This window comes from Erithacus rubecula (assembly GCF_903797595.1).
Source record: "Erithacus rubecula genome assembly, chromosome: Z".
Taxonomy (NCBI): Eukaryota; Metazoa; Chordata; class Aves; order Passeriformes; family Muscicapidae; genus Erithacus; species Erithacus rubecula.
In genome coordinates this window covers 12248119-12271941 of record NC_136661.1, presented here as the reverse complement: position 1 = coordinate 12271941, position 23823 = coordinate 12248119, and the positions used below count along the sequence as shown (strand labels likewise).

The 23823-nt window shown below is 37.8% G+C and overlaps 1 protein-coding gene across 7 annotated transcripts in view; it reads left to right on the top strand.

Moving 5' to 3' along the window:
- MAST4 (microtubule associated serine/threonine kinase family member 4) overlaps positions 1-23823 on the top strand; it is a 216928-nt gene that overhangs the window by 23460 nt on the left and 169645 nt on the right. For 2 of the 7 annotated variants that reach the window (XM_079330477.1, XM_079330481.1), the window contains exon 3: positions 23064-23138. The exons of 2 other annotated variants lie outside the window; for them this stretch is intronic. In XM_079330477.1, coding sequence (XP_079186603.1) covers positions 23064-23138 — 75 coding nt within the window. Of the gene's footprint in view, positions 1-8135; positions 8280-23063; positions 23139-23823 lie in introns of those variants that run through there. 3 more of the 7 variants (XM_079330478.1, XM_079330488.1, XM_079330484.1) reach the window with 2 other exon arrangements.

Below are 23823 nucleotides of genomic sequence, written 5' to 3'. Positions count from 1 at the left end.
TGTTGTAAATGAGGGAGAAAAAAATCAAGTTAAGTAAGAGAACTAGGCTACAGCTGAAGTGGAGCTGGACCTCTGTGTATTTCATTATTCTCTTAACATTTTTTCTTTCTATAAAAGCATATCCTGAACAAACATTCCTAGTATGATATTACTTTTCCAGAGACCTATAACTGTGAATAAATGTTTTTGATATGCTTGTTATATGTCCTCTACCTATTAAATGTGGGATTGCAGGTAGTGATTGTTAGGAGAATGTTCCCTTTTATTCCAGACTTCTTTACTTTGCTGATATGCAATGGAACTTCTGTCCAAAGGATAAAGACTTCAGCAAACTAAACTATCTTCTGAATTAATTTGAATGTTAGAAGGCTTGACTGTTGCTCTCTAATGAAGGAGAGTGTTTTTGTGAAGCAGCTGAACCATGTACAGTGGAAAGTATTGAATCTTACAGTGGAAGAAACAGGCAAAACACATTAAGAATAATTATACATACTTAAGAGAAAGTACATTAATATATTATCTCATTGAGAAAATACTGCATTATTGCAAGTGTTGAGATTAAATGCTTGTAACAAGGAAAATGAGGCATCAAAATAAAGGAGATTAGATGAAGCATTGCTCAGAGTGATCTCAAAATGGGAACTTAAACCTTACCAAAGTTTAATAACATTGGTTGGAATGGAGCTTGTCTGCTACTGGTTTCACCTGAGAATCAAACTTCCAAATGTCTAACAGGGATTATTCAGAAAGTAATTGTTATTGCTGCTTTGCTATGAGGTTTTTTTTTTAAGAATTTGGTTCCTCTTCCATATACAGAATCTAAAATACTCCATTGAGCTGATTGTTAGAAAAAGCCTCAACTCAGAGGGTTTTTTTTTTTTTCTCTGAAAACATAGCTATATTCATGGCACTCCAAATTCTAAGATTAAAAGTGGCATAGCTCCCATATGTTTGATGTTAGGCTTTCTTTGGGGAGATACTGAGACAAATAATTCAGCAACTTTTGGAAGAAGGGAGAACATTATATGATTAAATGTGTATTGCAGTTCTTGTTGAAAGGAGGTCCATGAGAGATACAGACTAGACTCATGATGGGTCTGTCTTTTCAGAGAGAAATTTCTTTTATGCTGTTTTGTAATTATGGAAACTTACAGTTGGAAGGCTAACTACCTCTTTTGAATCTGATCTGGCTATGCCTTTTGATGGAGTAAGAAGCATGGTATTTGATAGAAAAGGCAAAATGGATGAAGCTGGCATGTCCGTTGTGACCTGTGTTTTTCTATATGTTCTGTTACTGAAAGAGAAATTGATAACCTTATCTAAATAACTTATTTGAAAAATTGGTTTGCTTCTGCAACTTATTTTTCTTACAAGATTTTCATGATGGATTGATTACCTAATGTAATGAATTAGCCCTCTGAATGAGTGGTGAAACAGGTTGGTGCAAGTAGGATTGTGTTCTGCGTGAGGCAAGAAGACTAAATGTGTACCTACACCCTCCATGGAACGTGGCCATTCCTGCATGTGTAAATGGTGACTGTTGGCAAGGTACACATGCTTTCATGGGATAAAATACTTTATTTTCAAGAACCTTAAAATGTAAGTAACAGAATCAGTAATATTTTCTTTTATTAAGGAACAGCAGCAGTCGACCCTACTTTCTTAACTGTAATAAATTGTCACACCTGTCTGCTAACCTGTGGTTTGCAATTTGTCAGGTTTGTCAGCTCTAGGAGAAGAGAATTAGAGTTTTCCTAACTGATGAATCTCAAATTTTCCCTGTTTGTGGTCTGTATTCTTAGTAATATACAGTGAGAATAATAAACTGTCTCTTAATGCATTGATGGACCTGGTAGTTGGAGTGCAAGCCAGCATGGGTTACCTGAATGTGTGTTGGTATGATGTGGTAAAGTAGAACACAAATTCAGTGGTGCTCTGTCAATCCATGCAGTGACTATTGCCCAGAAGTCTTTACTTCTGAAGCACAAAAGAGATATGAATGGAGTAATTCACTGTATGTGGGGGTAGGTTGTAATACTGAAGGAGGATAGAGGAAAAAAAAAAAAACTGGTGAGAGCTCATGGTTTTATTGTCAGGCTAGCAATGCCTTCTCAGTGCTGGAGACTCAGAGGTACTTTGAAGACATTTGGCTGGTGTGTTTTCTTCTGCGAAGTGGTGGTTATCATGTTGCACCCTGAAAGAGAGTTGTTGGTTTCACATGGAGCATTTATTCCCTACTTTTTTTAGGCCCTTAGGAGGGACATTAGGCAAATGTATTAAGGAGCATAAATGGCTATATAGATGAAATACTGTAAGCTTTCCACTTTGAATAATGAAATATGTATTGCTCCCAGTGTCTAAAATTGTATATAAAGTCCTTTGCCTTGTTAATGTAGTTAATTATGATGTTGGGGATGTAACTTGGTTCTGTTAAATTCATTGGTTTCTCAGAAATTCAATGTATGTTAATAATTATTAATAAATTGACTTTATCAATCTCAAATTTAGACAAGGCAACTTTAGCTTCTAACACTCTGAAGTGTGAAAATTGCTTTCTCAATTTCTTAAAAATAGTGTGCAACTTCATGTGATATCATTGCATAGCTTGTATGGGTAAATAAAGTCTTGGAAAATAAATAATGAAAACCAAGTGGTGGACTTTCATTGCCCCATTCAAGTAGTTTGTGATAAAGCTGGCCTATATTCCCACACTGACTGAATATCTTGAACACACTTGCTTGTTAATACTGAAACAAGAACCTTTCCTGTGGTCGTATGAGAAACTTATTGAAAAACATATTGCTGAGGTGCAGTTCTGTTTTCTAGCCTAGATGTATGGACTGAAGAAGTGTCTGCAGCTTTGGGTGGATTTCAGCATCCCTTACCTCAGTGGTGGTGTTGAGTATTGGTCTCTCAATTTTTGCTGCTAATTTTGGTGGGATGTCTTACTTCCAGCGCTGTAGCCGATTTCAGTGATAGTTCACAGACAACAGAGGTCACAGAACTTGAAGGAATAAGAGGCAGAAGGATAGAGTTCTTTCCATTAACATTAAAAGCATTGCATGAAAAAAATCTCTTGGGTTGTGTGAAAGTACACAGTGATACTAGAAGGGTTTGACTTACTTAAGGTGGCTAGGTGTTGATCTGTATAAAATTCTTTAAAGATAATCTTCATTTTGTTTCACTTTGATTTTGTTTCACTTCTGTCAGATTGATAAAAGAAATACATGCTCATCTTCCATCTCCCAGCACCATACATGGCTTTTGCTTTCATGCATCTGAGACATCCTGTGATGATGATCTGGTATCTGTTAAGATTCTAATTAAATCCCTTTTTCCCAAAGCATTGTGGAGTAACAATAAGTATGGTTTGATGTGGATATATATGTCTGGGACAGTTGAAAACTTCTGATTGTTTTTAGGGATTTTTTTGTGTGTGTGTATGTAATTGGAAAAAAAAAAAAAAAGAAAAGCTATGTCTGCATATGATGCTTGAAATTCAGTGTAAAATATTGCAGATAAATTCCTTTAGGAACTGAAACTGTTTTCAGAATACTACATAACAGGAATGTTGCCTGGATCACTTCTTAATTACATCAGAATATGATTGTTTTGGTGTGAAACAAATTTGGCTCAATTTCTTTTATAATCATTCAGAAAAATAACCTTGAGCTTCTTTGTGGAATTGTAATGTTGTCTTCCCTTGACAGTTTATTCTTAAAACTACTACAGAAGCACAGAATAACGTGGCTGGGAAGGGACACACAAGGATCAGTGAGTCCAGCTCCTGGTCCTGTGCAGGACACCCCAAGAATCACACCATGTGCATGAGAGCATTTTCCAAATACTTGCTGAACTCTGTCGGGCTGTGACCACTTCTCTGGGGAGCCTCTTCCAGTGCCCAGACACCTCTGTGTGAAGAACCTTTTTTTCTAAATCCTATCTAAACCTCCCCTGGCTCAGGTTCATGGCTTTTCCTCAAGTCCTGTCATTAGTCATGAGACTGAAGAGATTGGTGCCTGCCCCTCAGCTTCCTCTTGTGAGGATGTTGTAGGCTCTCTCCTCGGTCTCCTCTCCAGGCTGAACAGACCAAGTCACCTCAACTCTGCCTCTGGCTTCCCCTACAGACCCTTCCCCATCTTTGTTGCCCCCCTTTGGACGCTCTTTAATAGCTTTATGTCTCTCTTATACTGCAGCACCCATTTCTGCCCCCAGCACTGGAGGAGAGGCTGCCCCAGCTCAGAGCAGAGCAGGACAATCCCCTCCCTTGCCTGCCTGTGATGCTGTCCCTGATGCCCCCAGGACACTCTTGGCTCTCCTGGCTGCCAGGGCACTGCTGGCTCATGTTCAACTTGCCATGGACCAAAACTCCAGGTCCTTTACTGTGGGGCTGTTTTCTATTCAAAACCACAAAAGCAGTGTTTGCAGGAGTTAGTCTCAAAACCATTGTAACTACAACATCCAGGAAGACCTGCTGTGGTGTACTCTAATTGTTCTCTCTAATGTGCTTAGAGCAAGGCTGCATAAAAATTAATGTTAAATGCTTCCAGGTATCTGTAATTGTAGTTTATCCACTTAACTTGACTTCTGAAATTATGGCAGTGGAAATATTTTAATTTTTCTAGTGAGTTAGTTGAATAGGTTATCGGTGGACAAAAATACGATGAAAAGCTCTCTTTTTACTTGTGGTTGAAAAAAGTTCCAGTTATTTCGGATTGCAAGTTATCAGAATACAAGGCAATTATTTCATTGCGTGTTATCTATTCTAAGCATATGAACTTTCACGTTTAGGAAGAAAATAATTATTTTTAAAACTCAGTGATGGTGAGTAGATACTGTAGAGTATTTAAAGTATTGGAAATAGCCCTGACAGAGGTAGATTTAGGGGCAGAGTACAAATCAGTTTTTTCATGGTGCATAATTAATATGACTTATCATATGCTTACCACCATGTGTAGTATGAGAGTGGCAGCCACACATGGGATATGTGTATGCATAAAATTAAATTTAAATTAAATCTGCATTGTAAAACTCTAGTTTCATATTCATATATAGTTTTTGAATGCTTAGGTTTTTTGTCTGGCTGATTGGCTGATTTCAGTAATGACAGCAATTTCTAAATTTTCTTGGTTTTGTCACCAATATTATTTTCTAAGTGAAGCTGTATAAGTAATGCAAAAAATTGGCAGTTGAATGAGGATAAAAACTTTTTAGATTTATGTAATTGTCCTGAAAACTATCTTCTACAATGTTTCTTTGCAGCTTTAAATAAACATGGACTTAGGAGTATATATCTAAATTAATTCAGAAACATCCTTCTCATTTAATCAGGTCAAATGCTTCATTTGTAGGGGAGAAAAATTTTTGGCAAATTTTGAGGCTGATTACTATTGTCCTAAAATAATTTACCTTCCCTGATGGGGTGAGGAAAAAAATCCTTTCTTTTCCATAGACTGCACAGGTTTTATTTTGTGGTGCATGCACAACTGAACTATGCCTTTTTGCTACAAGTGATTTCAAAGAATATGTGAGGTATTTTGCTGTATTTAGTATATATAAATATAAGAATAATTATATTAAAACGTTTCCAAGAGCATGGATTTTTCTTCTAAAATACGAATTCTTCCAATACCACGATCTTATCTGCCATGGTTTTGATGGTCAATATGACTGAAATAATAAACTGAAAATAATTAAAACCTCCAGAAAAAAACTATCAGGCTATATGCATTTTTAAACACAAAGATGCACTTTTGGCAATAACTAAAGATATTCATAAATTGTGAGAAAATTCAGTGGATGCTTTCCTTCTTAGGTGCAAAACTCTGCCTTTCAGCTCCTTCCAATGCACTTTTATAAAATGCAGCACAAGCCTAGGAAAATGCCACTTCTAGGATCGACAGTGAATGCACTTCTCACTGAAAGATAGTTTCATATTCTTCTGTTTGGGATTTATCTCATCTTCCACTGGAAGGCAGTCTTCTCTTTGTTTCGTTCTTCTGCCTTCCAGTATTACTTAGGCAGCTGTACCGCTGACCTTCAGCATATTGCAAAACTTGTTACTCTTGCACTCTGTAGTTGGATAGTTTCTTCATGCATGTACCTCTGTGCTTTGTCTGCCTATAATCCTTTCTGTGAATTATCCTCTTACGAAATTTTAGCTTCTTTGATACTTGAGGTGTTTTGTTAGGCTGTGGACTTGTTGAATCTGTGCCTGTCACTGACTTGTTACTTGACTGTCTTGTGCTGTTGTTCTTGTAATGACCTCTGAGCTTGATGGCATGGGGTACTTCTAATTCATATATATACAGTTAAATATACAATTACATAGGCTAAAATGATGGACTGAATGTTGGACTAAAGCTAAGTACACTTCAGTATTATGTTCTTCTAAAGGAACTGATAAATTGAGCACTGGGAAATTTTGTATTTCAGTGATTAAAATAAAACTTGTGCAATATGTAAAAAAATTGGGTGAAAAATGCAAACAGCCTTTCAGTTGAAACTTGCAGTTTGTCATGAGAGACAAATGGTAAAATTTTGCCTCTCACCCTTGAAACTTTTTGATGGTCTTTGATCAATTAATTTTTGCCACCCTTACTGGAAGCATGCAACAGCATTTAGATTGTCATTCACTTGCCTGTGTTGTTTTTGGAAATAGAAACACACAAGAGATACTATGTGAGGACACATGAATGGGAATGATTTGGATAAAGTCTTAGTGTTATAAGAAAAAGGAAGATGACATTTTGAAATGGAAAAGGAGAAGCAGGAATATTGGGAACCCATGGGAGATTATGTAACATTTATTCCCTGTGTTTTAAACAGATGAGGGGATCTGGACAATTTTCAGTTTGATTCTGTAAAGCAAAAAAGTTTTCACTAGGGCCAGCTGCTTGAGGAGATACTACTCTTCAGAAATGAATTCAGGAGGGATGAGTAGCATTTATTATAGAGGAAAGCAGGATGGTCTCATACCCCCTTCTGGCCTACAAATTTGTAAATCTCTCAGTGTGTTTGATTTTCCTTGTCTCCCTCTTGTGGAACTGGAACTTTGGTCGGTATGAGAATCTTCTTTCTTAAATGAAATACAGCTCTAATGCTGTAACTGAAGTCTGTGGTGGTGAAGTTTTAAGCCATTGACCAAATGTAATCAATACATTTGGAGTTGGAGACGTGGAGGGACAGGGAAGAGGGAGCATGTTCAGGTAATGTCACCATGTAACTTAGATAAACATTGACTGATTTTTTAGAATAATACAATTGGAAGTATCAGAAAAATGTAGCTTAATAGCTGAAATTATATCTTTTAAAAATTGTAACAAGTGCAAAACAATAACGTAAGCGAGTTTCAGTTCTGTGAAGAAGAATTGAGGATTGGAGGCAGGGAATACAGCAGCCTTTTCTTTCTCTGTTCTTTAGATAAGCTGTTACTGCTCAGCGTTATCTTTTCAGCAATCCTTCATTTTTTTTTTGTTCTAAATGCCTTTGCTCTTGGCAGGTTTTACTACTATGGAATGTACATGGACTACTTCTCAAAATGATGCAATCTGACAGGAAATCAATATTTCTTTTTCATACTAGATTTAAGGGTGTGATTGTCATAGTCCTCATCTTAGACCGTTAATGGGTGAAGAGCTAATAGTATGGTGACAGCTTTTGGGGTGGGGGAGAAAGAAAATCAGTGGTTTGTTTAGCAGCTTGGCAGATAGGAAAACTCCCCACCGTTTTGCTCTTTAAAAACTGTGCCATAACCTTTGAGGATCTAGCACCTAGCTTTATACGGAGACGAGTTTTCCTTGCAGCAGTCGGGTCATCTGAGCTGATGCGAGGCCCTGGGGCGACAAGCCCAAGGTCACAGCCGGACCTGCTGCCCGCGGCGCCCGCACGGCTGAGACAATCCGTGCTGTCTCCGCGGGGTCTCCGCAGCCTCCCTTGGGAACCCAGCGGGGCGCGGCCCCTCCCGCGGTGCCCGTGCGGCCGTGCCGCAGCTCCGTGTTCGGGCAGAGCCGAGCCCGTTCCCCGCTCCCCGCTCCCGGTGCCCGGGCCGCGGGCGCGGCGCCCGCCGGACTGCGCCCCGAAGTTGCCGGGCGCGCACCTCGCGCGGTCACGTGCGGCGGGGCGCCAATCGGCGCGGGCGTGATGTCAGCGCTCGGCAGCTGCGGGGATGCGGAGCGGGGTCCGGGCGGTCCGGCATGGCCAGGCGGCGCCGCGCGGCGTGAGGGCGGCGGAGCGCCGGCATGGACGAGCCGGGCATCCTGCGGAGGCGCGGGCTGCAGGTAGGGGCGGGGCGCTGCGGGGCGGTGCGCGCTGTCCGCAGCTGGGAAGTTGCCCTCCGCGCGGGCGGCGGGGCGCGGTGCGGGCGGGCTCGGCCGAGGGGGAACACCTGTGGGCGGGCGGGGCGCGGTGCGGCCGGGCCGGTCCGCGGAGCCGGCGGTGCAGCCCGTGCCCGGGCGCTTCCCGGCCGGCCGGCAGCGCCCGTGTGGTGCTCGGCGCCAGCCGCGCTCCGGGCCGGGCGGCGGGCGGGCATCGCCGCGGGGTGAAAGTTTGGCCGGCGCTCGGCGCTCCGGGCGGGCGCGGCGCACTTTGTGGGCGCGTCTGCCCTGCCCGCGCGGCTTCGGGCTGACTTTGCCGCTGGCTTCACTAAACTCTAGCAAACCCCGTATCCCAGATGGGGTGAGGGTTATGACACAGTGTTGGTACCGTTTGTTGTTTGAACCCAAGACTCGAACCGTGTACCGTCTCGGGATAATGCATAAGCCGCTCAAAAAATTAAAATGTGCATACTTATATACCTATATCTATTGGCGGAAAGTGTGTTAATAAAGAATATGTGAGTACAGCCGAATAGAGGGTGTAGTTACTTTTTTAATGTTTCACCAAAATGGAGCACCACCTCAAACTCCATCATTACGGCCCATTGTTCAGAAAGCCCCGTTGCTCAAGTAGCTCTCAGCGATGAATGTACTTCCTTTCTTTTGTTTTCCTCCACATCTGCAATTTCAATGGGAGGAGGGTGAAGAGGAAAGTCTCCATACATTTGGGATCATTATTCTTAAGTAATATAAACCCCCATAAAGCGTTTAACATGCACTGAACTCTCACAGTTCTGAACTTTTTGGTTAGACACCCTTTTTACTTAATGCCTTCAACTTGCTGCTGAGCCAGTATGACAGATTCCGTTAGATAGATGTGTACAAGTAGAATCTGTAGCACGTGTTGTTATGTAGCATACAGAAGTCCTGAAATTCTCTTGGGCCTTTTAGAGAATCCATTGGTTTTGCTTTTTGTATGATAACGCTTGTGGAAAGTGAGTAACTTCTATAAAAAGATTTTGATACTTTATTCGGTCCTTACATCCTAAATATATTCTGTCATTTGCTTGCTGAGTGGGAGGGAGAGTCTCTGCTGCAGATTGAGACTATGGATGACAGCTTTTAAAGGATATAAAGGTTGCAAGAGGTAGATCTTCATAGTGAAACCGGATTTCCTTCTCTTATACCTGCTCTAATCCATTTAGTAGCGTAAACCGGATTTCTGCCTTTTGACGAGAATTGAACAGCAGTCTGATTAAATTATAACTTAAACCTCTGTGTGAAAGAAATGTATTGAGTTCTGCAGTTATTATTTTTTTTTTATTTTCTGTAACTTTAACAAAACAATTTTGAATGAATACCTGAAGTATTTTACAGGACAACTTACAGTCACCCAAGAGTATTGAAAGTTATCCAGTGAATAATCCAAGTAGCAGAGGGGCCTATTCACACTTGCAGTGCATGAAGTTTTTGAGGATGTATACTTTAGGACTGTCCTTAGGATCTGGTCCCAGAATGAAAAAAATCAGCCAGTGGTCAGAAGCATTAAAATTGACTTACTGTCATTTAGGGAAAGATGAGAGGGGGTAGAAATGCTATGTACACTCAAATTGTATTCATTAGACCTTCAAGTGAATCAGTCTTTATATTGTCTGCTCGCTCTCCTTACATTCTTCTGTTGCTTTTTTTCTGTCTTCATCTGTTATCTATGCAACTAACTGGTATGATGATCTCGTGAGCTGGAAAGCAGGTTATATGACAGAAGGAGTTTAAAATCTGTTAATAAGTTTAAAGTGCCTGAGTTGTTTACTTTGCTTCCCTTTTGATTTTATAGTACATTCCAAAATAGTGACTTGGTTATTATAGTAATTATAGTAATAGTACATATACTAATGTACTAATTTTTACTATAAAAAGCCCCCAATCCTTAATAACACTTCTGTTTTTGTTTTCTATTGGAGTAATCCATGTATTTTTGGATCTTCTTCTTTTTTATATTTTATTGATAGTCTTTTGTAAAGACTGTTGAGTGTATTCTGAAAGGGATAAACATAAAAACCTAAAAAAACCAAAAAAACCAAACAAAACAAACCCCAAAAATCCCCCAAAAGCCCAAAACACCCCAAAAAACCCCAAAGCCAAACAAACACCCCCACAACAAAATGCCCATCTCCCCCTGCAAATATCAAAACAAACAACCCCCAAAAAAACAATGGGGAGAAAGAAAAGGAAATTTTCTTTTAAGACTGTTCTGAAATACCTGTGATCTTCAATATAAGGTCAGATAACTTCATGTAACTTTGTCAGTTCTTTTGGTTAGAACAAGAAATGTTAAAAGCGGGTAAATCTGCTTAAAAATGTGCTTTCTTAGGTGAAGGTGCATCTGAAGATACAATAGTAAATGGCATATGAACAAATTAAAAGCAATTAGTATAACTGCTGGTTTATTTTTTTTCTTTGTACACAGTTTGCTTCAAAGCTTGGTTTACAGGACACACAAACCATTTCCTTTTAGACGGGAACCTGATGTAGTTGTGTTTAATGCCTTGTACCATCGTGCTGTGTTTAAAAAAAGCCAGGAAGCAGCTTGAATTGAATCTCAAAATATAAGCCTTAAATAAATATGTAGACTTGGATAAATCTGGTTTCAGCTTGATGTGTGGAAGATTTTTCTGTTGCTCAGGCTTCTGAGAGAAACTGAGCCTTTAATTTGTTGCTAACTGAATACACCTATCTATGTAATCTGACTACAACCTCGTTTGTCTATACTTATTTATGTTGGTTGTATTCATAGAAGAATAAAAGTAACTTAATCTGTGGTATATGCTCCTTTTCAGTGAGCACATGCTGAAGGTTTAAATTGCAAAGAACACTTTTTTGGCAAGAAACATTAGGATAAAATTGATTATTTCTTTCAACTCTTAAGTTTTTAAAGTGCAATTTAGTATGGATTGAAATAAAAATTTCTTGCAAATAAACTTACAAAAGGTGAAAAAAAATAATTGCTTCTTGCACATTATTAATTACATTCTTAATTACAGTCTGCTAACCGCCTATGTTTGTAGTAGTTTGATTGTTGCCTTAAACCAGTGACTCCAGACCCACGTGATGGTGGGTAAAGATAGCACTTATTTCCCTGAATCTGTAGGGATATGGGAATGTGGGAGAAGCCTGACTGCCAGAAGCAGCCAGCTTCAGTCATACTTTCAGTGCCGATTAAGCTTTCACTTTGTCAGACAGATGCTTTGGGCCTTTGCTTTTCCTTTTGCTAATTTCAGTTCCTCTTCAAGTGGCTTGTAAACAGTGTCTTGTAAATCTGTGGGTAATTACATGGGCTTTTGTAATTAGACTTGCAGAGAAATTGACCAACAGCAGAAAAAGCAGCTGTACATGAAACCTCTCAAATGTTAAAAAAAGTGCTGTGCTTACTTCTTTTCTTGTCTTCAGGTGTATATACACATTTATTTTCAATGCTGGAAAATTTTCATAGGGAATCTAATCCTTCTTGAAATTCAGGGTGACTGCACTGCATTGTTTGCAGTGATATGATTATAGCCAACATGGAAAATTCTTCTTGGAAATCTAATACATGCATTGATTTGAGGGGAGAATGGGTAGGAGGTAAAGTAATTTAATCACAAAATTCAGACTTACTGCTGTAGAAATAGAAGTAGGCAGTGTTAAGGAAAGTGTAGTGTAAATGCAAAGTTGCTATTTTTGTGGAATTGGGGAAATCAGTTTATACCAATTCCTTATGTTTCTAGCAATGATGGCAAGGGCACAATCATTTTTGTAGATAGATGTTTTGAAATTTGTTACATAAATTGTCCAGACCTTTGCAAAAAGTCATATCTTAAAAACTTTTCTAAGTCCTTGCTTATTGGCTCAACTGAAAATGCATTTCTGAGAAATCAGAAAGAAAGGAAAGAACTTAATGGAAAAAACTGCCTTATTTGCAGCTCCTAAACAGGTGAGATTTCTTTGGAGTAGAAGGTTTAATGAAAAGAATTGTTTCTGAAATACTGAAAATTGACATGTGAAATAAAAGCGTCATCTTGGAAGTCACACTCTACAGGAGAGGAAAGTAAAGAGGTAGACTGTAACCACCTCTTTTGTAAGTACAGTTTGTATTTGGGAATGTGTTTGTTGAGTGGTCTGATGAGGAAAATTATGAAAGTTGGAGAGCATTAGTTGGAATGTGGCCTGGTGTCTCTTGCAAAATGCAGAAAAAAGATTGTGTAAAAGTCAGTCTTACAGAGGAGGGTCTGGAAAGGTTCTTAGTTTTTACTGGTTTGAGTACTGTGTTCTTCTCTAGGCAAGACAGACCTTATCCATTGTTTTCTGCTGGTGTTTATGTATTAATGGAAATGGTTTTACAGTATTAAAGAGGAGTTGAGTAACTGTGAATCAGATCTGATGTATCTCTCTGCCTCTCAGTGGGAGGAAAAGTTTGTGGAGGGTGTAGAACCAGAGAGGGATTTGAAAAAAAAATAAATTGCTGTTTGCAGTTTCCATTGGATTCAGATTAATCAATTAAGAAGCAGGCAGATATAACCCTTCTGGTGTTGCATGGGAATAGCTGTGTGTCTGCACACTGCATTCATACCCTGCTTAGTAGTTGTGCCCACACCTACCTGAAAGGGATCATACTTACAACTGAACTTCTCTATGTGTACTAAAACCTCAAAAAATGTGAAGTAATTGAGCTACTTGGACCTACTTAAATTGCGGCACTCAGTCTTTCATTTTATTGCATGAGTAACATACATAGATGTAAAATGTAAAAATACCCCTAAATTTTGCATAACCTTTGTAAATTATTTTCTTTTTTCTGGATAAAGCCATATTTATTTTTGAGTTGTTCTATAGACTGGTATAGAAAAGGGAATCTTAGGTACTAAGAGGTGTGCAAGTTAGAATAGATGTTTCCTTGGCTTAAACAGTGATGGGCAATGATAGCTGTCTCTAGAAAGCAAAGGACCAGCCTTCTGAGAGAAGAAATATTGAGATAACATTTTTCCTCTCCTTAGCTGTCACTTGTGCAGGCCTAATAGAGTGTACAATCTCTTTATCAGTTTATTCACCTCTATTTTCCAGACATTCATGCATTGTTACATGTTTGTCAGGTCCTCTAAAATGCTTTGTGTCAGATGCATTTTGCTATTGTTTGAGCTCTGAAAGCTTTTTCTGAAAGGGTTAATCTTCCCCCTCCATCTTTCCTATTCTAGATGTTGTAGACACTTTATTTCAGAGTCAAATATCAAAAAAAGAAAAAAAAAAAAAAGAGACCCATGCTGCATTTGGAACTAAAATATTTGTTGTGAGGCCAGACTTGGTGCCTGTAGCCCATATCACACTTCTTACAAATACCTTCTGATAATTGCTGCAACATTTCTTTATAAAGTCTACAATATGTCACAAAGCTGACTGACTGTTTTGTATTAGGTTTGGAAGGTGAAACAAACTTATCATTTTTTTTTTGTGTCAAATCCTTTGGTGAGCTCCGTGGTAGAATCTGTAATGATTTGAACTGACCTCAGTTGTTTTCTAAGGGTCATAAAATAAAGCAGCTTCGGCATCCTCTGTGTACTTGTTAGCTCCTGTTTCTAAGTCACTTACTTGGCTTATCTCCAAAATCTACTCGTGTGGGTTTTTTTATTTATTTTTTTCTTTGCCTTTTTTTTTTGGTAACAGTAGGAATAGCTGCATGAAGGGATAGTACCTTATTGAAACAGGTTTCTTTTTAAAGTTTCATGAAATGCCCTTGGATTGACAAATGGTTTTACTTACTTTGTCACAACTAATGAAACTAGTAATTCTCTGTATTTTCTTTTCAATTTTTTTGGTAAGGTGCTTCATTTGAATTTCATGCAGTTTTGATTGTGATGTTGCTTCATGTGTCATATTTCATGTTACGGTTTTAGATTTGCTTTCACCAGCTGATACACTACATTTGCTTTAGAAGTCAAAAGTTTTAGATTTTTTGAGTTACTGTTTTTCTCAAAATTGCCCACAGGCTTTGAGATGATCTTAATTCCTTCTATTAAATTGAAGCAATACTTGCTTCAAATTGCTTATAACAGTTATTAATTTGAGCATTAAAATTACATAAAAAGTTACTGCAATGATTTCAAAGCAGAACACTCAATCATAATTGTTTTTGATCGTTTTCTTGGGTTTACTTTTTCCCCTCTACATGTAGCACTAACTTCTGCAACCCTAAACTTATTCCCTGTAGGATCCTTGCTTCATCCAATGTAAATCAGAACATTGTTTTCTGTCAGCAACTCAGTGCTTTCTGTAATCTTATTCAATTACTTTGTCTTAGTTTCTAACCTGTGTTCCTCTTGGATTCCCTGTACCACTCCATTCAAGTCCCCCTTGATTTTAGTTTAAAGTTTAGTGCTTCTCAGTGGCATCCAACAGCTGGGATTAGAGACAAAAAGGATACTTGCATCCAGTGTCTGTGCCCTTGAGAAAAAACAAGCTCTTTAGAGACTTCAGCAATTAAATTTCAGTTTTTTACAGTTCATGTTTTGTTGGAGTACTTTGTCCTTTTTGAAATTCTTGTGTTTTCTGTATATATGTTTGGCTTAGTTTCATAAGGATTTAAAGTAACACTTATATGACATCTGATTGTCCTCCCCAAAGACACTAGTTGAAGGCAATGGAACATGTGCATTGAAAAGTATTACAAAATGGAGGATTTTTTTTAAAGATTTACTATAAGAAATAGGAAATCCAGTTTAGCCCCACTGTATCAAAACTTCCATCCTTGTCTGACTGTAAAAGAAAATGATGGAAGTGATAAAATAAGAAAATGTTTTAGTAATCAAATTTATGGTCTAATTAAGCTAATAGATAGGCCGTGGTTAGAAGATGGGCCTGTGCTAGCTCTTAGTTCCTGTTATGAAACAATACATGTTTTTCTTAAGTTAACTTTCAGCTTCTGGAGCCTGGAAATAGTTCAGAATATCTGTACTATAGAATTAACTGCAGTGCATTGATACATTTTGTGGAGATAATGTCACATCTTCTGATAGTATTTCAGCCCTAGAAAGCTACAACTTGAAGTGTGCATGTTTCTGCATGTCTTTTGTGTATTTGAATATTCTTGAGAATTTGAGTATTCTCTACAGATAAATCATATTATATCAAGTACAGAAGCATATCTGAAGATGTTTTTCAGCTAATGTAGATTCCTGTCCTGTCCCACACTGTAACTTTCTCTTTCTATATGAAAAGGAAGATGTGCTAAGAAGTGTGTGAAGGATGTACTTGCTTTAATTTCTGTTTTGAGTTCTTTTGATGTGAAAAGGATGTTTTAATGTATTTTGCTTTGATTTATTCCACTAGAAGAATACCATTTCGGTTGCTTTATAAAGAGCCTAGTGGTACCCAAGTTGTGCAGATACATTAGGGGAATAGCAGTCAGAATTTGTGTGCAGAGGTACCTGGAAGTATCCCCCAAACTCTTACGTTTTCTGAATACTCATGAGCACAGCTGGAAAATTTAGGTTATGAGTGGAAAATTGATTGGGAACACAGCTTTTTAGTTTAAAATTACTTTTTGTTTTTTTCAGGTTTTAGTAAAAGTAGAGAAGTGCAATAATGGAAGGAGTAATATAAATGAAAAATTAGAGGAAATGTTTATGACGAGGCTAAGAGCTACATTTCATATTACTCTGATTCTATATTCATGTCCTGTTCTCTTTCAGTTCTTCAAGACAGAGTAGTGTGTTTGTGTTTTACAAGAGTATCATAGTTTATTTGGTGTAAGTAAAGTAGTGGTCAGATATGGTATTAGACTGACAATGATAAATAGAAGGCTTTAACATTCAAACATTAATATCATTTTTATATTTGTCACTTTCGTCATGAGTATGTGCTCCTGTCTGGAAGCAACAGTTCAAAATGGTTTTTAGGACAGGGTGGCCAAAATCTACAAATTTTTTGGTTGGTTGGCAGCAGAGAAGTTCTTAGGTAAAGAGTATCACATTTATAACTTGAGTAAGAGTTGTTACTGCATTTACATGCTTGGTTTTGTGATAAGAGATTTCATCCTTAACAAATGTATTTGTATGAGGTAGCTGCAAAGACCTGGTTGTATTTGACCCTGATCTTCTGAAGAGACTAGTGCCTGCTGAGCTGCAGCAGCATCTTGTCTGACTGTTAAGTTGCTTAAATTAAATTTGATTTCTCAAGTAGTATTTGTCTTTCTTGTCCATGCTCTTAGGACTGTGCATTGCTTTACTCCTTATATTTCAGCATAGATTTTTTTCACAAGTCTTTGGCATTTGCTTTATATTGCATGCAATTTGCCTCAGCATTAATGCCAACTTTGTTTTTCTGCTTTTTGTCTTCTGGCATTCTTTCTTATGTTCTCCTTATGATCACAGCAAAATGCTAGTCTTATCTGATTGAGATTACAGTTTAGGACTTGAATATTTTTGAGTGCTTGTGACAAGACTTGGGAACTGATTTTGTTGTCTTGTTTTTTATGGTGTTCAGGGGTTTTAAAATAGAATAATGAGAGAACAACCACCTTTTTATGCATGCATTTTGTTTTCTCCTTTTCTATTCCTGTGGTTTTATTTGTGTATGCTTAGGGCTGATGTATTTTGATGGTTTCAGTAGCACCTTATACCCCTTCCTTTATTTCAACAGTAAGAGTGGACTTACTGTTAGTGTTTTAGCACTGCTGCAAAATGTAGTAGCATATGCTTTTTGATTGCCTATTTCACCTTAAAGACACCTTCAGTTATTTCAATATAATTTCTTTCTGACATGCAGTCTATCTGACAAATCAATACTAACATCTTCTGATGCTGAATCCAGTAATACTGCTTTGGCTTATAGTTTTGTGAAGTGTGTTTTCCTGTCTTCAGGCTCTCAGGAGATACATGGAGAAGATTTTAAAGCACCCATTTTTTCATGTGCATTCTCTAGTGCCACTGAGGAAAAGCAGTAGTCAGTGAGGATCCTGTAAAAAAAATAGTTGCCTGTTCTCCTTCAAAATGGCCCAGTGTTCTTTGTTCAAATGCTGTAATGATTGTCGACGTAGGACCAACAGGATGTGGTTGGGGAGAAGAGGGTGGTGCCATAACTAGGAGTGCTAATAGATGAGTGTCTGACACACTGCTGTGTTAGGTTGCCTAGTAATTTCAGCAAACATGTTAGTTATACATTTTCATTACTCAAAATTTAACATCTGTGGCTGTGCTGCTAGAATGGGATACAGGAAGTTACCCGGGATGCTTTTTTTGTCTACCAGTACTTTCTGTGCTAACAGCTTAATTGATGCAAGGTGCAGTCCTGGCCTTTGGTTTGTGTTCAGTTTGGGAGATAGCTCTCAAGGATTTGTTTTCTTACTATTCAAAATTGAAGCTGCACATGTGTGTTGCTTTTTATTGACATAATATCTTGCCTTGGCTGTAAGAATTGTCAGATGTGCCATAGTGTGACACTGTTTGTCAAATAAATGACAACTTGGGACTTTTTTTTAAAAAATTCCATGGCTATGTAGAAATCTTTCTTACTTAACTGCTTTTTTTCTGCTGTGAGATGCTTCTGAAGCAGAAAAGCTTTCCTGATCAGCCTATAAAGCTTGACTCAGAGCCTAGTTAAGTATTACACTGAAATTTAAAGTTTGGGGCAGTGGATATCAGCAAGGAATGAACGTCTTACAAGTTAAGTTAAAGACCAAGACAAACCAATGCACCCCTCTCCTCCAGTAAATCCCAAACCATTTCACACTTGCTTGAATCTAAGCTGAGAGGGATGGACTGTGTGTTACAATTTATGACTTGGTCCTGCCTCCACACTTGGCACACTGAATTGCCTACTGTCTACTGCTCTGTTTTACAAAAATGAGTAATTTACATTCAATGTACTTGGAATTCATGGAAATACTACGATGCAGGATTATACTGCATTGTTTTTAACCTGTTATACCAGGCACAAGGGCTTGGAAACATTTTTGGATTATACTGTATTATCAGAAGGGCAAGTTCCAAGTTTCTGAACGTCTGCTGGTCTGTCTCTGCCTGAATTGATTCCCATAGTTTTATAATTAATCTGTTGTATTATCTGCATATCACCTAGAGTAATTCAGCTTTTCCACACTGTTTATCCTTTAAGTGCTGATGAATTTTCAGTATCATGGCATGTAAGCACAGTATGTTTTGAATTTCTGTGGGAACAGAATGTGTACAGCTTGTCTGCACATCCCTGCTACCTCTGTCTCTTATGAAGTAACAAATTGTTTTAATCTATTGTATTAATCTTCATGAGAAGAAGGCCCCCAGTGCCTGTAAAGACTACTCTTTTCCCTTTCTTCTTAATTATGAGAAGCTGATTAACCAATCTGCACCCATAACACTGAACATTTGAAACTAATTTACATTTTGAGTCTCGCTAGATATTTTGTTTTTCCTCTTTCATGGTGTCATGTTGTTGCTGAAACAGGAATAGCATTTCATTATCTCTTTGGTAAGTTGAAACACAGAGAAATTTATTTGTACAAGACTGCAAGGCTACTGATGACCTTATAACAGATAAGACATAACCTTATAACACATAGAATGTAATGGAATAAAACAGACATGTCAAAATTTTGTCTACTAAATACAGTTCACAGATTAGGTATTAAATGATTGTAATATCTGGATTGACCCTGTCTAATGATCAGTAGCTTTTACCAAGCAGATATCTGATAGAGATGGCCTTGGTGTGTTGTTCACAGGTTTGTTCAGCAGGTAACCAGTGTCAGGAAGCTGTGTGTAGGAAGAAATGCTAAAGCTGATGTAGCATGCTGATTTTCTGAATGGTGCAATGTAATTAATAAAAATGCAGCTGGATAATATGGTGAATTAGTGTTGCACTGATGCTGTTGAAGGTTTTAGCAATTTGTCATAACTGAATTGTTGAGCCATCCCACAATATGTACTGCTTCCTTTGCTATATCCTGAAACTATTGAGCTATCAGAGGTTGAATGGCATTCTTTGTTGGTGGTATCTTGGCCCCTTTGAGGCAAGAATGAAAGAAAGAGAAAAATCAGACTAAATGCATCACTTTCTAACACATCATTTTTGTTTCCAGTTTTCTTACTTGCTTTGTCCTTTCTTATATTTTTGGTCACAGGTATATTTATGTAGCCCTCCTAAATACATGAATGATAACAAAGTTACATGTTAACTTTGTTTTACATTGCAGTAGAAAGAAAGAAAAAAGGAATGTTCAGAGCGTTTAAATAAATACTGTGTAGTGATTTGGTAATTGAATAGAACTGCTGCATCTAGTGTGAGTTACAGCAGGAGGCAGATTGCTATGTAAAGGAAAGTAACAAAAAGTTTAGATAGTCTTAGATATGAGAGCGAGTCTTGGCCATAAGTGTCGGCAGGTCTTGCTGTACTTTTGCTAAACTCAAATGCCAGACTGCTCAGGCTGAACTGTTGGACACTTGAGGATATGACAGAGACTTGAGTCTTGCCACAGATGTGTCTTGAGATAGCCCTGGGCTACTCTTGGGGGAGGAAGCATGTTTAGAATGGTTGTGGTTTGAGGGTGTGTGAGGAGGTATTTTTCAGTGTGACACCTACTAGTAAAAACATTGGAGTAGTCTTGTCAGCATAAAGATTTGCCAAGCTTGATGTGGATGGAATTGTGTCTGTGAATTATTTTTGCTTCAGTGCTAAATACTTCCAGATCTGTCAGGGACCAGCTGTGGTATTTTTGGTGAATTCAACTCCCCTGTGTGGAATTTTTACCACTTGTTTCAGGTCTTGGTCAGGCAGCTAATAAAAGTGGAGAGGAAAAAAAGAGGTCTGTGGCCACTTCAGTCTGGAGGTAGAAATCTCTTCAGATAAGACCACATGCTTGTGTCACTTGCTATTCTTGCTTGTCTCTTGATACTGCTGTTTTCATGAGAACAGCCATACAGAGAATGGTAGCTGCTCTTAATGGAAACTGCTTTGGTATCATTATTAAAGCCTATACATGCCAGCCTCTGCAGCCAAAAACATATTTTCTCCTCACAGCTGTTTTCAAGCTTTTGTGACTTCAGAAATAAACTACGTAATACTTGTTGCCCCAGTCTGTGATGCTTTTTCTTTCTTCCTTCCTTCCTTTTTTTTTTTTTTTTTTTTTTTTTGTGGGTTGTGTCTTTTCAGTTTCATGTGAGTTTTTTATTTGTTTTTCTTACCCTGTCTTTCTTCCGTTGTGTGTTTGCCACAACGTTATTTCTTGGATTGTTCACTGTTAAATTTAATAAGTGTCTGTCTTTTTCTTCTTCCACACCAATTTTTTGCATGCCACATAACTAAAATACCTTACCACAGAATTATTTAGGATCCTTCAGTTTTTCCTTTAGCTGTCCTTGTTGACATGAATCACGTTGACCTTTGCAAGGAGCTCGTTTTCTGACTGTAGTTTTACTGACATTGGCAGAAGATTTCTGTTTTTATCAGCTGAAATGCGGTACTAAGGATCATGCAAAACCTGTATGCCTACAGTCTAATGTCTCTAAAGGCTTCAAATGCTCTAGATTGAACTTTTCCATAGTGAAAGAATTACCTTCTTTGCAGTTTTTTAAAATCTCTTGTTGATCTTTCTTGAACCTTCACATGTCCTGTTGATAAACTGTCATCCCTACATGGGAAGGTATTGCATGAAGTCTGCCCTGATTGTTTTGAGCTAAAAGGTGATCTGTTAATATATTCTGATTCAGATATTATACTGGCTGGTGTCATTGAAGGTACAGCCCACATAAACATTTATTAGTCTGGACTCTGGCTTTCCTTTTTCACAGGAATGATCACATCAATTGAAGTATACATTTTGCTTCTGAAATGGTATTGGTGCTGTATTGGGATTTTTCCATGTGTTAACTGTGCTTGTGCCAGCTCTCAACTGATTCTGAAAAGCATTCTGGAGGAGAGATGGGAAAGAAATAAAAATCCCAGTAAGAGAAGAAGAATTTTATGTTTCTCAGTTAAGGATCCCATGGATTAGTTAATAACCTTAATATGGGAGAAGGTAGGGCCTCCAAATCAGCACTTTTGCTAGCTAATGCCCAGATTATGCTGACCCTATCATTGTTTCAAACTGTGACAGAAAGTAGTCTTTTTCAAGCATCTGTTGTTAATTATATAAAATTTGATGTTAGATTATTATGGCAAGGGCATTGAGAAATTTTAAAAGAAATTGTTAAAGAAGAAGTGTTAAGATCATCCAACCCTAGTTCTTACTTCTAATTTTAGTCCATTACACCAGTAATTTAATGGAATATTACCAAAATAAATTACCATCAGCACAACAGTCTTTTGCAATTGGAATCAAGTGCTTAGGCAAGTGTTGGATAACTACTTTTTCTGTAATACTGGTTTTGTTAATTAGAGGTAGTTTGTGCTACTACTGTTTTGGATTTGGTGAATTTCAATGTAATCCTCCCATGGTGACTATAATCTGTGATTATTTCCACCAGATCCTTTTGAGTTACAGGGCTGGTTCTCTCTGTGTGGTGTCATGCCAGAAGTAGAAGCCTTTTGGTTGAGGAGGTGTAAAAACTACCTTTATAAAAATGCTTTCTGAAAAACAAGTCTTGAGATCTTGAAAAATATTTGTGGAGTTGAACAGCACTGTATTTTCATTTAAAGAACCTGTGAATATCTTTTCAAAAAATGAGCTGTCTAACATTTTTAAAATATTTTTTTTTCAGAGAAGACTCATAGGAGAATTGTGTATTGGCTCTGAAAGAAAAAAAAAAAAAAAAAAAAAAAAAGAAAAAATGAGTCTTGCAAATTTTCATCCTCTGATTCCTGTGATTAGAGCAGGTTCTTCACCCGTATCTTCTCCCCTTCAGACACATACCTGAAACAGCAGAGTGAAGAGATCATACTTACAGCAATGAGGGGCTTTCCAAATTGGAAAGTTTCTGGAGACTGAGACAGAGTATTTAAAATATCTTTGGGAAGAAACAAAATGTCGCTCTTCTGTCTCTTGGATATTAAGTGGGTAGAGGATTTGGAACCAGTATCTCATTTCATGGAAAAATCTCTTGTTGTATTGCACATGTAATGAAGACTGTGAGGTTTCAGATTTTTTTTTCAGCTGAATGCTCTTTTCAGGTTTTGCTTTCCGAGAGAAAATACTTACCTTTTACCTGTGTGAGCTTGGTCTTTCTCAGTTTTCTCAGGCAAGGACATTAATATGTGTTAGGTGAAAGTCTCTAGAATTTAAGGTGATTATTGCAGGTCTGGGTGAAGAATATGAATCTAAAAAATCTTATTTTGCTAGAGGACATTTTGATGTTTGTGTTGAAGTGTAAGTTGGGTGGATGGTTAGTGGATTGGAATTTTTAACTCCATAAGTTGATATAGAAAACGTAAGATAATGTTTATACCTTGGAATTGTGAAATGAATGTTTAATGTGTGTATCTAGGAGTAAAGTAGGCATGTAGTGTATGGTGTGTATATGTAGATTTATAGGAGACAGCATCATTTAATGTGTGCAAATAATATGTATATAAAAGCTTCAAGAGACTGCTTTTAAAGCAAATGCTTAATTTTCTTTCTGATATTTGTACAGTGGTATTACTTAATTTAATAAAACTTTTTCAAAGTTAGTGAAAATGCAGTTCAGTTAAATACTCTCCCTCTCCCTTCTCCAACATCCTCCATTCCATCCCCTCCACGATCCATTGCCGCCCTTCCCTCTCTTCTTCTTCCCTTTCTTCATTTGCTGTCAGGAAGGGACGCCTCAGAAGAGTCATTTCAGCTCAGCACGCCACCGACAGAGACTAGTGGAGCCATCAGCTACAAAAGTGAGTGCCTTTATTGAAGGACATTTCTCAAATGGAATGTTGTGTCAACAGAGGATTTGTTGCTAAAGAGAAGCTCTGTGTGCTTTGGTGGGGAATTTAGTTATTTTTACTCATCTGCAGATGATATAATCACTGTTTCTGAAGGTGAACTTCATCACTGAATTGATTCCTACTCAAGTGCGGTAGTTGTTTTTTAACTTTAAAATTTGTGGTGGGATTTCGTATCTGCAAACCATAATAGAAACTGTATGAAAAGTGCCACTTTGTTTTTACCAGTTTGTGTGATGTCTTTTTGTAAATCCACGTGCAGTTAATTTGTTTCATTCTTTCATTGAATAAAAGGCTTTCATTGCATAAAAAATTGTCAAGGATGTGGAAAATAATCAAACAGTATTATCAAGCACTATGAAGCAATACAAAATTTCAGAGTAATAAAACAGACTGGCATGAAAAGATGATATGAGCAGGTACAATAGCAGTACTTGCTAGTTCATAAGGCTGTTCCAGCTTTTTAGAGATGTACTCAGAATATGTGATAGGTTCATTGAGGGCAGTGTTACTATGGAACTTCTAATAAAATATACTATACTGCATATTTTGGAGCATCAATGTTTGCCTGTATTTATTTTGTGCTACTTTTTTGTAAGATTCCAGCAAGTATGAAGCTGTGTATCCATTACTACCA